The sequence below is a fragment of the Lissotriton vulgaris genome, chromosome 11, assembly GCF_964263255.1.
Source record: "Lissotriton vulgaris chromosome 11, aLisVul1.2, whole genome shotgun sequence".
NCBI classification, from domain to species: Eukaryota; Metazoa; Chordata; class Amphibia; order Caudata; family Salamandridae; genus Lissotriton; species Lissotriton vulgaris.
In genome coordinates, this window is record NC_141699.1 from 262244614 (window position 1) to 262260659 (window position 16046).

The following is a 16046-nucleotide window of genomic DNA, read 5'->3' on the forward strand; positions in this document are numbered from 1 at the left end:
TACTTTACAAAAGTCCACTCTACTCTACCCAACTGTATGCCTCTGCACTCTACTCTGCACCACTGTACTTCATGCCATTACTCTCTACGTCACTCTACACCCCTGAACTCTGACACTCTACTCTGCAACAATGCAGTCTATGCCACTCGACTCTGCACTACTGCATTCTATACCAATGCCCTCTTCATCACTCCACTCTGCAGCATTCCACTCTGTGCAACAGCACTCTATGCCACAGAACTCTACAGCACTGTATTCTACTTTTCACCACTCTGCACCACTACCTCTCTACTGGGCACTGTACTACTCCACACCATTGCACTCTACACCACTGCACTCTACTGTGCAACACTCAAATCTTCAACACTGTATTCTACGAGTCTACATTGTACCCTTCTGATTTCTATGGCACTACACTCTGCAACATTCTACACCAATACATTCTACACCAGTCCGCTCCACTCTGTGCCACTCCACTCTGTGCCACTCCACTCTGTGCCACTCCACTCTGTGCCACTCCACTCTATGCCACTCCACTCTATGCCACTCCACTCTATGCCAATCCACTCCACTCTATGCCAATCCACTCCACTCTATGCCAATCCACTCCACTCTATGCCACTCCGCGCCACTCTATGCCACTCCGCGCCACTCCACTCCACTCTATGCCAATCCACTCCACGCCACTCTATACACTATATGCTTCTCTACTCTAAGTCACTCCAATACGCTTGGAGAAGGTAGTAGCACGCACACGCGCTATACTGCTGATTTGTAATCCTCAGCGCTGCTGTCATTTTAAAATATCGCTTTTGTATTTGTGTTCATCTAATTTGCATTTCCCCTGTTTTTAAAAGCAATCTTTGTCTGCCCTCTCACTTGCACCTTAAATTGGGCCACCCACCGCGCTTTTCGCGGATCTGTCACACTTTTCCTTCTGCCTTCGTGTTTGGCGCTGGGCGCCATCTTGGGGGTGTTGTGTTGCGAGTGTGCCACCTGTTTGAGCGCTCTAGCGCTCACTTGGAACACAGGTGAGCCCTATTTAATGCTCGCCTCCTGCGCGCAGCGGTGACGCGCAGCGGTAGCGCCGGACTCTCGCCGGAGTCAAGCCAGAGTCCTGCCCGTCTGCGCCCGTCAGCGTCCCGGAGGCGGACGGCGCGGCGGGTGGGTCTCTACCACCAGGGATGTGTCCCCCCGGGACCCCTGTCCTGCATTACTCCCCTCTTGAACTTCGCTCTTTCAACCCCCAGGGCTCAGGCTGTCGCACTGTCTTTCCCGGACGTCATCTTGGGAAATCCTGCTGCCCGGGCTGTGGCTGGCGCCCGACCCGCTTGCTCTTTCCACGGCCGATCAATAACACCCTTAGCGCGGGCTTTGGTTGCATGCTATTAAAAACCAGGTCAGCATGTAAACATGCGCAAGACATCTTTGAGCTACTAGATATAGAGAAGCCACTATGTCTCATGCTCACGGAGACGTGGTGGGGTGATTCCTCTAACCCTGATGTCGCCATGGCAATCCCGCCTGATTATAACATCTTCAGGAAGGATAGAGCCAAGGGAAGGGGCGGCGGAGTGGCACTGCTGGTCAGGAAAGGCACCCCGTGTGCGATCCTACCAGTAATGGACATCCGAGGCTCGGAGACCCTAGCCTTTTCTATTACTCTATCGCCGCATCAATCCTTCAAGGGACTGCTCGTGTATAGGCCACCTGGTGCACCCGGCACTTTCTTTGAAGATCTGGATTCGGTGCTGGTGGGGCTGGCCCTGAAAGCGGAACATTGTATCGTGGCAGGGGACTTCAACTTCCGGATGGATGATCCGTCCGACCCTGCTGCCATTAAACTTTCTGAGGCGCTGACCCCGCTTGGGCTGATCCCTTATGTACAGGAGCCTACGCACGAGAAGGGGCACACTCTTGACCAGATATTCTCGTCCTCCCCTCTTGAGGACATAGAGATTACTCCCGTCTTATGGTCAGATCACTTTCTTGCCAAATTTGTGATCAAGGGCATAGTCAAACCATTGCCTATCTTGGCACCTCAACAGGGTCGTGTCCATAGGGCATATCACCGAGTAACCCCAGAGATGCTGGCTCAGGCAGCAGTGGTCCATCCTTGCCCCCTCTCCGGCGATTTGGACAGGGATCTGCAGACCCTGCAGGACTGGCTTTTTGACAGGCTAAATGATCTTGCCCCGGAATTGACATCTCGCCCGACACCGAAACGGGTCTCTGCGCCTTGGTTCACCGCTGCACTGTCGGCTACGCGGCAGCAGTGCAAGGTAGCCGAAAGAGCCTGGCGGGCACAATATGATACTGGTGCCAAGCAGACCTACAAAACGGTGGTTAAGGCTTATCACCGGGACATTCGCCTGGAAAAAAAAGCATATTTAGCCAGGAGAATAGAAGCTGCTTCGAACTCCTGCAAGGAGATTTTCTCCATTGTGAGAGAATTCACTTCTCCATGGTCTAATACCTCGGACGAGAAGCCATCAGGCACCTGGGCTACGGACCTTGCTGATTTCTTTACGAGCAAGATTCAACGCATTCAGGAGGCATTCCTGACACCAGTGTCTACGGTCCAGATTGAACCTGACATCACCGCATCGCCACTGGCCAGGCCAGGTGTGACGCTGAGTGTGTTTCCACCGATCTCTGCTACTGACTCCTTAGCTCTAATGGGCAATTTAAAATCAGGCTCACCCCTTGACCCGTGCCCGGCTAAATTTCTAGCGAAAGTGGCGGAGGTGATTAACCCACTGGCCAACCCGCTGTTAAATCTTTCGCTGAAGCATGGAGTGGTCCCACAAGCTTGGAAACAGGCGATGGTGATTCCCTTGCTCAAAAAGCCTGGCCTAGATCCGAAGGCCCCAGTTAATTATAGGCCCATTTCTCTGTTGCCGGCTCTCACGAAGATTTTGGAAAAACACGTGCAAGGTGTGTTGTCCAATTTTCTTGAAACTAACGAGATCCTGCATGCCACCCAATCGGGCTTTCGTCCCCATCTTAGCACAGAAACTGCGCTCCTCGAGGTCTCAGAAACCATTAAAGGGGTTCTGGACTCGGGGGGCAAAGTCATGCTGGTGATGTTAGATTTGTCGGCGGCGTTCGACACCGTTCCCCATGATGGTCTTCTCGCCAGACTCTCTGAGATAGGCCTACGGGGGACGGTGTTCGATTGGTTTTCTTCCTTTCTAGCCGGCCGCCGGCAAACGATCTGGGCTCCGCCGGATTCCGCCGTGATGCCGCCTCTGGGAGTCGGGGTCCCACAGGGCTCTATTTTGAGCCCGACCCTCTTTAATATCATTATGACCCCATTGGCGGCGCTGGTGGAGTCGTTGGGCGCCCAGATCGTATCCTACGCGGATGACACCCAGCTCCTCTTCTCTTGTAAGAGAGGAGGTGACTTTGATGGGGAGAGTATTCGGGATTGCCTTGGGGCTGTTTTTCACTGGTTCCATCTGAACAGCCTCAAGTGCAATTCCGATAAGTCCGAGGTACTTTTCTTTGGGTGTGACACAGAGCCAGACTGGCAGGCCTGGTGGCCAATGAATATGTTCCCTCCGTCTTGTTCCTCTCAGGTTGCCAAGAATCTGGGGGTTAAGATGGATAATAGGCTAACCTTGAAATCCCAGATCTTGGGGGTGTCGGGCACTTGCTTCGGCATCCTTAGGATGCTGCAGAGGTTTCTGCCCCTGCTTTCCGAGGAACACAGGAGATTGACAGTCCAGGCTCTGATTGGGTTTAGGTTGGATTATTCCAACATTCTTTACCTGGGCCTCCCAGAGTACTTGCTGCAGCGGCTTCAAGTGGCGCAGAATGCCGCTGCAAGGGCAATTTATGGTCTGAATAGGCGTTCCAGTGCCTCGGGCCTGTTGAAAACTTTGCACTGGCTTCCCATCCGCAAGAGGATCGCCTTTAAGGCTCTCACTCTGGCCTATAAAGCTCTTCACAAGGGGGGAGCTAAGTACCTCCAAAAGAGACTGGTCTTTTATCAACCGACCAGGTCTCTGAGGTCGGAATCCCTGTACTTGGCAGTTGTTCCACGTGTAAAGAAAGCGCGCCTCGGAGGCCGCTCTTTTGGATTGCTGGCACCACAGCTGTGGAACTCTTTGCCGCTTGCTTTGCGGGGAGCCACTAGCCTGCTGGCCTTTAGAAAAGGCCTTAAAACTTGGCTGTTCACTCAGTAGTCTGTTTATTGTGAGTTTTTGTCTGGCACTCCGTTTTTTTTTCTTTTATCTGGTGTTATGTTATTATGTCGCAGTTTTTCCTTTCTCCAATAAAGCGCCGGGACACTCTTTCTGAGTAGCCGAGCGCTATATAAATCAATAAATAACATAACATATCATAACGCTATTCTTAATGCTTCTCCACTCTGCCATTCCAATTCACAGTCCTCAATGCTTTTCCACTCTATGCCACTCCAATACACTTTCCTCAATGCTTCTCCACCCTATTCCACTCCAATACACTATTCTCAATGCTTCTTCACTCTGACACTCTACTCTTCACCATTCCACTCTAAGACTTCACATCACTCTTCTCTATGGCACTAAATATTAGCCATGCTGAACAGCAGAGACCCTGGTGTACAATATGGCAAAAAAATACATTGGCAAAGCCAGTAACTTCTTTAGACAATACCTATTGGCTTTGCCAATGATTGTCTGTCATTTAACCATGAATGATTTTATTTGTTTTCTATATTTTATGTATCATTAGTGATTGTCAACACATTTACATTTTCAGATATATTATGATATTGAAACACCACAAACTGAAAGCATGTGGGGAATGAACAGCTCTCTAGAGAACCAGCGAATCACTATGCTTATTTTTTTTGCATGGACCACTTCTCGCTTGTAATGAGTTCAGTCTCTGCTTAGTGCTTCAGTTCCCAGGTCTAGTGGCAAAACATGCTCTACTAATGTTTCTTTTGTCCTGTTTAAGGGATCCGATGATGAGGAGGATGGCCAGAAAGCTCCACTACCTTCTGAATCTCCCATGCCGCCACCTCTCCCACCTACTCCAGACCAGGTTATAATAAGGAAGGACTATGATCCCAAAGGTATGTTTGCTGCCTTTTGTCTTTGAGCCTTTGCATCATCCCTTCTTATTTTTTCTATCTCTTCCAATGCCCTGGATTCTGTCTGGGGTTAAAAGGTAACAGTGCACCATCCCGGTCTTCTTGATCTTACCCTGTAAAATCACTTCCTTCCTGGTTAATGCTGTTATCAGACTACCTTATGTAACCATGCCCATATCTTTAAGAAAAAATAGTTCCTTCATTTTTGCATTTTGCTTTGCTCATTTAGGTCCGGTTGTAAGTCTTTCATCACTCTGTATCTGAAGCGCATCTCTCCTGGGAGCTAAGTTTTTGCACATACTTGTCTCAAAAGTATCAACTCCTTTCACACACGAGGCTTTAGCCGTTAACAGCTTCTTGTCATAATGCATCATCCCCTCACCCTTGTTACTAGCATGTCTAACGTTAATATGTACCTTTGTTTCAGCCTCAAAACCTCAACCAGCAGCACCAGGCACAGATGAGTACCTTGTCTCGCCCATAACCGGCGAGAAGATTCCAGCCAGTAAAATGCAGGAGCACATGCGTATTGGACTGCTGGATCCAAGATGGCTTGAGCAGCGGGACCGTTCCATCCGAGAGAAGCAGGGTGATGATGAGGTGTATGCACCAGGTAAGTCCCCTCCCCCCTATTCAATTCAATTATTTCATTATGATTTGGAATTCCGAGGAATTCCACATAAAATACAAATAAAACATCATTTAATTTCTTCCATTAAGTTCTTCACTGCAAGGGGCAAAAATATTCTAATAAAGTACACTTGCGGCCAATAACTATCGATCTTAAATGGATAAAACTTTTGGCTATCACCCTGGAATTTTAAAATAATCTACGGTTAAGTGGCACAAGATAAAAAAGGTACAAATATCATCCAATATACACATACCAATTTACACAAATAATTAAAAACTTTTTCACGGAGATGAACATGGAACAGTAATAGCAGCAAAAAAAAAAAATTTATTATTTTTATAAAGGGCATATTAAAGTGCTAATGCTTTACATAAAGTGCCAGTGCATTGAATACTCTATTCTAGAACATTTCTCATAAATGACTATCTAGAGGCTATAATTCAAGTAGATACGCATGATAAGTTGACTATTTTACAGGAATGCTAGTTCAGTATAAAAATAGTATATAGATTATCATATTTAATAACTGATTAAAATACTTAAAGTGCATATAAAAGTACTAATGCATGGAATCACATCGCATAGTACGAAAAAAACCTACAGGTCACCCTCGCCCACTAATTTTCAATAAACATTCAAAAATTCTTTAAAAAAACGAAATTTTTCTAAACAGATCAATTCAGATTGGGGGAGCAAAAGAAAGTTGCGAGCCTGCTCTGCTGTAGAGATGTTATACTGTAAAAAACCATGCCTTAAGTATTTACGACATATTAACAGGAGTGCTGGGCACACAAACAGAACATGGTTAATATCTTGTATGCCGCCGTTACATAAATCACAGTGCCTTTCGTTTTTGGGGATACCCTCCCAGGCACCTGTTACAATCTTCAGAGGTAGCAGGTTCATTCTTAATAACAAAATCACTCTGGTAAGTCCCCTCCCCCCTAGATTTGTTGATGTTTTCAATGAAAATTGTGTCAACAATTTCAAAAAGAAAATTATAAAAATTAAAATCCATACTTGCCCTCAACAATTGTTTATAATGAACTGTCCAAAAGTCTCTTTTCCAGGACGCTATTAGATTTTGAATTGTCCTCCAGCTGTCTCCCCCAAACGTTTTACAGTCTGTCCTCAATGCCTTGTACTTTGAAGCATAGAGCAGTCTCTCTCCTTGTCACTAACTTGCTTCTTTTTGCACCCCATGGGGATTTTTGTTTTTGGGGCCCATTTTTCTAGAGGGAAGAAGACATTCAAACCAAAAACATATTTGAAATAATGGAACAGTTTTGACCTTGGGCATATTTCTATGTAGGTTTGATTGTATGCTGTGCCAGAAAATAATTAATGATCAACTAAGAGTTACAGAATCAGGGGATATTTATTACATTTAAGCAGCAGCAGGAAATGATGCATTGAGAAGGCTCCTAGTCCTTGGGACATGAGAGTTGCATGAGAGTGATCCCTGTTCATAGGGATGTAAGAGATTTGGCAGATAGAAGTTATTCAGTGAGATGAACTTCCTAACCAACAAGCATTTGCAATGCAATGGTCTCGTCTTTGTTAAAGTTAGAGCTATTGGCATTGCTCATGACATTATTTTTGTTTTTAAAACATATAAATAAATGGCATTGTCATTTACAATGCCAATAGCTTAATCTCTCGCAAATGCGAGACCTATTGCATTTGCACCCACACACACAGCCACATACACACAGACAGAGCCACACACACAGACAGAGCCACACACACAGACAGAGCCACACACACAGACAGAGCCACACACACAGACAGAGCCACACACACAGACAGAGCCACACACACACACAGACAGAGCCACACAGACAGAGCCACACAGACAGAGCCACACAGACAGAGCCACACACACACACACAGAGCCACACACACACAGAGACAGAGCCACACACACACAGACAGAGCCATACACACACAGACAGAGCCACGCACGCAGACAGAGCCACGCACGCAGACAGAGCCACGCACGCAGACAGAGCCACGCACACAGACAGAGCCACGCACGCAGACAGAGCCATGCACGCAGACAGAGCCATGCACGCAGACAGAGCCACGCACGCAGACAGAGCCACGCACGCAGACAGAGCCACGCACGCAGACAGAGCCACGCACGCAGACAGAGCCACGCACGCAGACAGAGCCACGCACGCAGACAGAGCCACGCACGCAGACAGAGCCACGCACGCAGACAGAGCCACGCACGCAGACAGAGCCACGCACGCAGACAGAGCCACGCACGCAGACAGAGCCACGCACGCAGACAGAGCCACGCACGCAGACAGAGCCACGCACGCAGACAGAGCCACGCACGCAGACAGAGCCACGCACGCAGACAGAGCCACGCACGCGCAGACAGAGCCACGCACGCGCAGACAGAGCCACGCACGCGCAGACAGAGCCACGCACGCGCAGACAGAGCCACGCACGCGCAGACAGAGCCACGCACGCGCAGACAGAGCCACGCACGCGCAGACAGAGCCACGCACGCGCAGACAGAGCCACGCACGTGCAGACAGAGCCACGCACGTGCAGACAGCCACGCACGCGCAGACAGCCACGCACGCGCAGACCGAGCCAGGCACTCGCAGACCGAGCCAGGCACTCGCAGACCGAGCCAGGCACTCGCAGACCGAGCCAGGCACTCGCAGACCGAGCCAGGCACTCGCAGACCGAGCCAGGCACTCGCAGACCGAGCCAGGCACTCGCAGACTGAGCCAGGCACTCGCAGACTGAGCCAGGCACTCGCAGACTGAGCCAGGCACTCGCAGACCGAGCCAGGCACTCGCAGACCGAGCCAGGCACTCGCAGACCGAGCCAGGCACTCGCAGACCGAGCCAGGCACTCGCAGACCGAGCCAGGCACTCGCAGACCGAGCCAGGCACTCGCAGACCGAGCCAGGCACTCGCAGACCGAGCCAGGCACTCGCAGACCGAGCCAGGCACACACAGACAGAGCATATAAGCATATAAATAAAGCTATCAACTTCTCGTAAAGTTCAATATTTCCCATGCCACCCCACTCTCCGCATGCTGCCCCTAAAGTAGAACACTGCACACACACACACACACACACACACACACAGAGCCACACACACAAAAACGATCACAACCAGGGAACAGAGGCAAGAAAAAACAATCACATCCAGGAAACGGAGGCAAGAAAAACTAGCACAACCAGGGAACAGAGGCAAGAAAAGCGATCACAACCAGGGAACAGAGGTAAGAAAAGCGAGCACAATCAGGGAACAGAGGCAAGAAAAAACAATCACAAGCAGGAAACAGACACTCGTTGTAGTTCTTTCACAGTCTCCTCATTTCAGAACTGAAGCATTTTCAATATTCTATGCAACTAAGCCATAGTTGTTACTAATTTTTCTAATGCAACTAACAACCATTGGCAAAGCCAATAGCCTTGGCTTGTTGTACGTATAATGTTAGGTGTTTTATTACATTATTCGGATCCAATAACAGAAGCAGCAAATTACCAGTCGGGTGGCACACTATGCTAAGCACAGATTTTTAGTTTACGTGTTTTAAGCCCCGCACTAATTACATCGGCCACACTCCCTTGAGAGACCCCTCCATTTTTGTCATCCCACTTAAAGCCCTGGGTTTGTGCAATATGAGTAACTACAGCATATAAATAAAGCTACCAACTTCTCGTAAAGTTCAATATTTCCCATGCCACCCCACTCTCCGCATGCTGCCCCTAAAGTAGAACACTGCCCATATCCAAGGGAATAGTCAAAGTCTCATATTTCATTTTTATTAAAGCCCAGAATGCTCACAAAGTCCCTGAACTTTCACAGTGTTGCACACTTTCTACAGTCTTCTCGCGAGGCCACCAAATTGCTATAGAAACCAGACCGCGAGACGTGTCTGATCAGCACAATTCGCCATACCGCAGGAAATCCTAGAACACGTACTGCTCACTGCCCGCGAACCACCACCAATAGTTATTGCACAAACAAGTTCACCATTATTCATGAGAACTCTTCTAATTAAGTATCTAGCCTCCCCCCTACCCCAGTACTCGCATTGCTCAAGCAATAAGACTTGGGCAAGCAAGAGAAAAGGTTAGGCTAACCGTGCGTTACTGCAGCAATAAGTAGCATATTGCTCATTAAACATTTAAAAACAACAGTTGCCAGCTCTTTCTGCCAATATTTCGGGCTGTCAGTTTTACGGCGAGGCCGCGGCGTGGCTTCCGAGATGCTTTATTCATGCCTTGGATGGCCGGGCGCTGCTGTGCAGCGGAGGGCCCGGATCCCACGGTACCCGGCGAGGCGGAGGCTGGCGGAGCGGGCCCAGCCCCCCGAAGCTCCGCCGCGGCGCTGAAACAAAACAGCGCAGCCGGCCTCGCCAAATGTGTTCACCAGAGAGAAATATTTTATCCGCAGCTTTTTGCTTTGCTTTTTTTCAGTCTCGTTTGGTCACTGGAGCAGTATCCGACCGAGCTGCAATGCACAGCCGGCGATGCTGCATTTTTCTTTTTTTTTTTTAATGAATGCTTTTTGTTTTTACCCTGCAAACATTTGTCCGCTAATGGCGTTTCTGGCCGAGAGATGAGGTGCTGGGCGGCGGGCGGTGCTGGATGTTATTAACTTCCGGGGCTCTAAGGCATGGGTAAAAGCTGTGCTAAGCGGTGAAAAAAGTAATCATAGCCCGGCTTTATCTCTTCTGTACGTGAACCTTAGCCCGGATCGAACCCGTCGCCTTTCGACGGTGACGTCATGGGCCTCGTGCATGTTGATGTGTCTGGCAGCATCCTCTCACATCATTGTCCGAGCGGACGTGCCCAAGCGGGTCATTAGAACCCCAGCCAATGAATCCACAGCGTACAGTTCAGAATAATCTACCTTCTACACTCGGCTGAATACACCTCAAACACGCAAGCAACGCACACTTTGTTTATTCCATACCAGTAGAACCAGCCACTTGCAGGCCACGAACAAACAAGCGAGCTCCGGCTGGAAAGCGGACCACGCCATGCACACCACCATGTCTCTCCGAGGTCCAGAAGAAATGCCTAGGAAACACCCCGTCATTTTCGGACTGGGGGGCATGTTTTTTCTTTCTCTCCTCTTCCCATTGGCTGGAATGTAAAATTCCAGCCAATGGGAAGAGGAGAGAAAGAAACTAAAAAAACACCCCCCCCCGAATCCCAAAAAGACGGGGCTTAAATGGACAGACGCCCCTCTCCTCCAATGGCTGGCCTCCGTTTAGGAAGCCAGCCAATGGAGAAGAGGGGCAGGTTCAAGCCCCACACTGAGAAACATAAGATCTCGCCGGCGAGACTGCGCAAGCGCAGCCTTCGCAGGCCGAGACCTAAAAAGGAAGGAAGGAAGCCAGTCAGCAAAGAAGATGAGGAATATTTGTAGCTGTTCATGCAAGAAACTAGACAATTAAGTGAATCCTTCCAGCAGTGGTGGAAAGCTTTCAAATCGATGTAGCCTTTTGGCAGTTGTACACAGAAATGGTTCGCCACGTAAGTTGCCAAGAAACTGAGCAAAGAATGTCGGAGAATGTGAAAATTGAGCCAAGCATACTTGCCTGCCTCACAATCGCATCAGAAAGATATTCAGATGGTACAGGATCCCCTCCCCATAGAGGGAGCATAGTAAAGGAATGTGACAGTCATCATCCATAAACCATGCTTTCATGTAAGTTGTGATTTATCACCTGTTGACTGTACTGGCTGGTGTTGTACTCTCTCCTGTTCCCTGCAGTTAGCACCATGACACTGGTTATTGATTTCTACTGAGATAGCGTGGCAAGTTTTTTTTGCTGAGTGTCCCCTAAAAAACAAATGTTGGATCCTAATTTAAATTTAATTGTAAAGGGGTACAATTAGCTTATCTAAGCACAAGTATAAAAATTATCCAAAACGTTGATCTGCATCAGCTAATGAAGCGTACAAAAAGGTTTGCCCCTACATACTGTTGCCCTGGGGTTCCTTTTTCCCAAATTGTTTGAAAATACCTTTACTGGCAACCAGGATTGAAACGGCTTGTTGGAGTATTAGATGTGTTCTCCATTCTTCTTCAGCTGACCCTTCTGTTATATAGTTATTCAGATTCCTGTATTTTGACCATGAAGATTTCAGTTCTCAGAACTTCTGCTTCTCCTGAAGTGCCTCAGGTTCCAGATATCTGTTTGGGGCGGGGCTTAATTATAATCTCCTGCCTACCATTGTCAATCGGTGAGCGTGGTTTCTAAAAAGCAAGTTTATGAACGAACAGTGGAACTTCTCTCAAGATAACTTTGCTATTATCTCTACTGCTAAAGAAAACTATACATAAAAAAATGTGTAAGTTCTGTTCCCGGCAAAATTATTGAAACCTCCCTCGTCTAGGCATGCAGTGTTATTTTGATGGACTATTGCAATTTCTTCCGTAAGTGCAGAGTATGCTTATCAATGAGGTCTCAATTTAGAACAGTTTTTTCTACATCGGCTTTGTTCAGAACGTCGTGACCTGAAAGACTGCTTGATGCAGATTGTAATCTGTGTCAGAAGAGTCTGCAAGCTTTGACTGTCTTAACAAATATATATCTATTCTTTCACATAGAGAAGTTTGTTCTTGGGACTGTCTTGCTTTACTCCCATGTTCTTCAGACCCTCGCACTTCTTTGGCCGAGCTGCTGTTACTCAATGTATGTTACCAGCTCTCGTTTCGGTAATATATATTTTATTTCACCAAGCAAAAAAGGAAGGATAGGTGATGAAGCAAAGTGAGCATTGGAAGTTGCACAGATTCACCACTGAAGAATTGGAAAATAACAGCATAGCAAACCTATTTACTGTGAGTGCAGCAACCTCATAAGTTTGAAAGTATAATAGCTACAGAGCAAGCTAATCAGTGTTGGAAGTATTAGAATGTAGGAGGCTGGCTCTTTGTGATGTACCAATAATTGATTATATCGTGTAAAGAATCCAGAGATTCCCCCAGAAGTGTACAGGGCTCAATGTAAACCTATTTGTGGCAGTGTGGCCGAGCATCCTTAGGCCTAACAGAGCAGTGTAAGACACACAATGATTAATAAATGACACGCTACTCAACAAGGAGATCCACACCAATTCTACAAAAATAAGCTTCTTTCTAGATTTATTTTAAGACCAAGATGTTGTTTAAAAGGGGAGTACGTTTTTCAATTAAAAGAATTTTAGCAAAAAATTCAGTTCAGCAGTGTTAACCTATGGAAGGAAAACAAGAATGTAGTATTTTAAGTAAGTACACGACTTACAAATCCAGTCTTTGGGGGTTCAGGTCAACACCAGGCAAGGGTCAAGTTGGCTCAAAAACTGCACCACCAGGGGCAGCTGGGTGCAGAAGTCCATTTCAGAGTTGCGTGTCCAATGTTAACCAATGGAGACTGGGGGTGATCAAAGAAGCACTGTTTACAGGTAGATAACAGTGGTACCAATGGTCAATCTCCAGGGGTTAAGGTAAGCACAGTGGGGGCCACAAGAAAGCACCTAATGTACACCCTCGGTGGCCAGGTGCAGAGTGCCAACACAGCATTGTGCGCCCAATGCAAATCAATAGGGGAGATCGGTTTTGGAAAAAGGCGGCAGGCTCTGGTAAGGAGGTTGGGCGAAGAAAACTCACAGCTGCCCATGTAAGTTCTGATGCTAGGGGACGTAGGGACACCGTTGGTCAAACTCTTGAAGGCCCTGGGGCTTTAAGTGCAGGGGTTTTCTTTTGCGTCAGGAAGGCTTACAATCGATGGGGAACCTTCGCAGTACCAGTGTGCCACTTGGATTCAGGCGGCGGGTGCAGAGGTGGATCAAATGGTCATTCCTCAAGGCTGAGTTCTTTGTTATTCTGGACAAAGGAGTTCTTGATCTTTATTGAATGCAGGCAGGTCTCTCGGGTTTTGGAGATTGCTGGTGCTTGCAGAATGAGTCGACTTTTGTAGCAAGAGTGAAAGGCATCAGACAGGCCATCAGGTCTGGCGCTGAGTCAGTTAGTGGTTATTTCTTGCTTTTGTGGCTCTTTGGTTTCCGATCTTGTTAGGTTGTTAGAAATATGACTTCAGGATCTGGGGGTGCCACCTAAATACTAGCTTTAGGGGTGTTACAGAACGAGTGGCAGCTAGGAGCCACTGGGTCCCTTACGTGGGGTTTCTAAGCCTTCTATTATGTGTTCAATACAAAAGAGTATGGAGTTCCTGACTGAATAAAACAGGTTGCATAAGAGCAACAACTCACTTGGTATCTAGATAGAGGAGGGGGAATTTCTCTTGTTGGAATTAGGACCCTCACACACCCAGCCCGCTAAGTGTCATGCTTCATCATTGGGTCTGCTCCTCGTCGGGTCTGCGCTGCAATACCAAACAGGCACCCATGAAGGGGCTCTTTGGCCGAGATCTTTCATTTCTTGCCATAAGGTGCAGTGTGTGTGTGGGGCCTAGTGAGTGTAGATGTTTAGGAAAGTGAGGTTGGAACAGGAGGTTGGGGTACAGTCAGAGCTATTTTAATGTGAATGGACCCACTCCTGATTAAAACTAAGGGTGGCGCACCCCTGTACAAATGTTACAGGGTACCGTGCTCTAGGGTCAACATGTTTCTTGCCAGACTGTCTAGTAGACGGCAATTCTTCCGGACCAGTAGCAATTTAATCTACACTATCAGTGGTGGTCAATTGTAGTATAAGTGAAAAGACCACATACAGCACCCTAAATGTGGTACCTGTCACTCTAGAAGGTCAACCCCGTTGGGGTCAGTGGTTCGTGTCCCCGTATTTCAGCAAGTGTCGACACTGAAAGAACTAGTGCCGCGTCTTCTCCGTGCAATAGTGGAGGATCTACCCCTCACTCTGCTGGAACCGCCTTCTATTATGCCACCCCCTAAGGCCCTTCTTGCAGGGCTTACAAGCCCTAAGGCAGGGAGCAGTATATCTCCGGGTGAGCATATCTGCATGAGCAGTTATGCCCCTGCAATATTTAAGTCTGTTCTTAAATATTGTAAGTGCCAGGGAAGCCGTGGAGGGTACATGGGCTGGAAACTCGACAACTCGAATTCTCAAGACTAGTTAGCCTTGGTGAAAAGCAACCCCGCATCTCTTGATGGCTTCACTGAACCCAGGGGGGTTGGGTACCAAACAACTCCTCTTAATAAACCCACACTGATGACAGTTTAATATTTATTCAAACATGTACTCAGAGGGCACCTCAGCAGTGCCCACTGAAAACCCAACAACCGAGGTGTGGTCGCAGACTGACTTTAGGCAGCCTGCCACCACCATACATGTTTTCTGGACCCCTGGGTCGAGAGCCGCGCTCTCTGGGACCAAAAACAAAGCACATCCTGGGCAGAGGTGTCGCACCTCCTCCCCCAGGATTGGCACAGCGCTCGAGAGGAAAGCTTCAATGGCCTGCTGCCTTTGTAATGCGATCCCCCAGCCTCTGCTGCTAGCAGCAGATGGCAGCCCCCAGTTTAGACCCCCTACTTTGTGCAAATTCTACCAAGGAAAAAAGCCACGCCAGCCTACTTGACAAACACATTCATAACCAACATTTGCAAGGCTACCTCATTCTCATTGGCCCATTCTTTAACAAATGGTACTATGTGGATATCCACACTATGAAGAGGCTTAGGTAAGGTAGAAGGTACTTTATTTTTTTTTATTTTTTTTATGAAAACAATTCCATTACAGTTTATCCATATACTTTAGACATACAAGAAAAGCAAATTGTATACTTTTCCAAGGAGAGAGGGAAAAAAACCAACCAGAACAAATATTAATAAATTACATACAAGAAGTGAAAAAATACTGATAGCTAATGTTAGCACTAAATAAGACAATCTTAAAGCAAAGCTACCAAATTTTCAAGGCTCACGGTTCTTAGAAAACATTGGGGAGGCTTACATATCAATTAGAGGAGGATAAAGCGGACCAGGCTGTAATGGGAGACCAAACCTTTTCCCCCCGCATCCTAGACTTTAACCCCCTGGTAGCATAAATCGCTGATTCATAATTATAAACTGCCAGAAACCGGGCAAGCCACATTTGGAAGCTCGGAGGATCTTCCTCTTTCCAGCGAGCGGCCAAAATGATGCGGTATACCGCAGTACCAATAAATAGCATTGATTCCTCATTGTGGTGTATTCTTAGAGTGCAATCATATCCCAGCATAACAATTGTGGGAGATTCCGGCAAATCCCGTCCAAACACCTCCTTCCAGAACTCCCAAATCATTTTCTTAAAAAGCCCCAAGGTGTCACGTTCATAGAACATATGCACAAGAGTCGCGGGTCCACTTTTACACCTAGGACAGCAGTCGTTATCAG

General features: G+C 47.6%; 1 protein-coding gene across 1 annotated transcript in view; it reads left to right on the top strand.

Moving 5' to 3' along the window:
- Positions 1-16046, top strand: part of SF3A1 (splicing factor 3a subunit 1) — a 213310-nt gene that overhangs the window by 102988 nt on the left and 94276 nt on the right. The window contains exons 8-9 of the mRNA XM_086943206.1: positions 4951-5068; positions 5514-5699. Of these exons, the coding sequence (XP_086799332.1) occupies positions 4951-5068; positions 5514-5699 (304 nt within the window). The remainder of the gene's footprint in view (positions 1-4950; positions 5069-5513; positions 5700-16046) is intronic.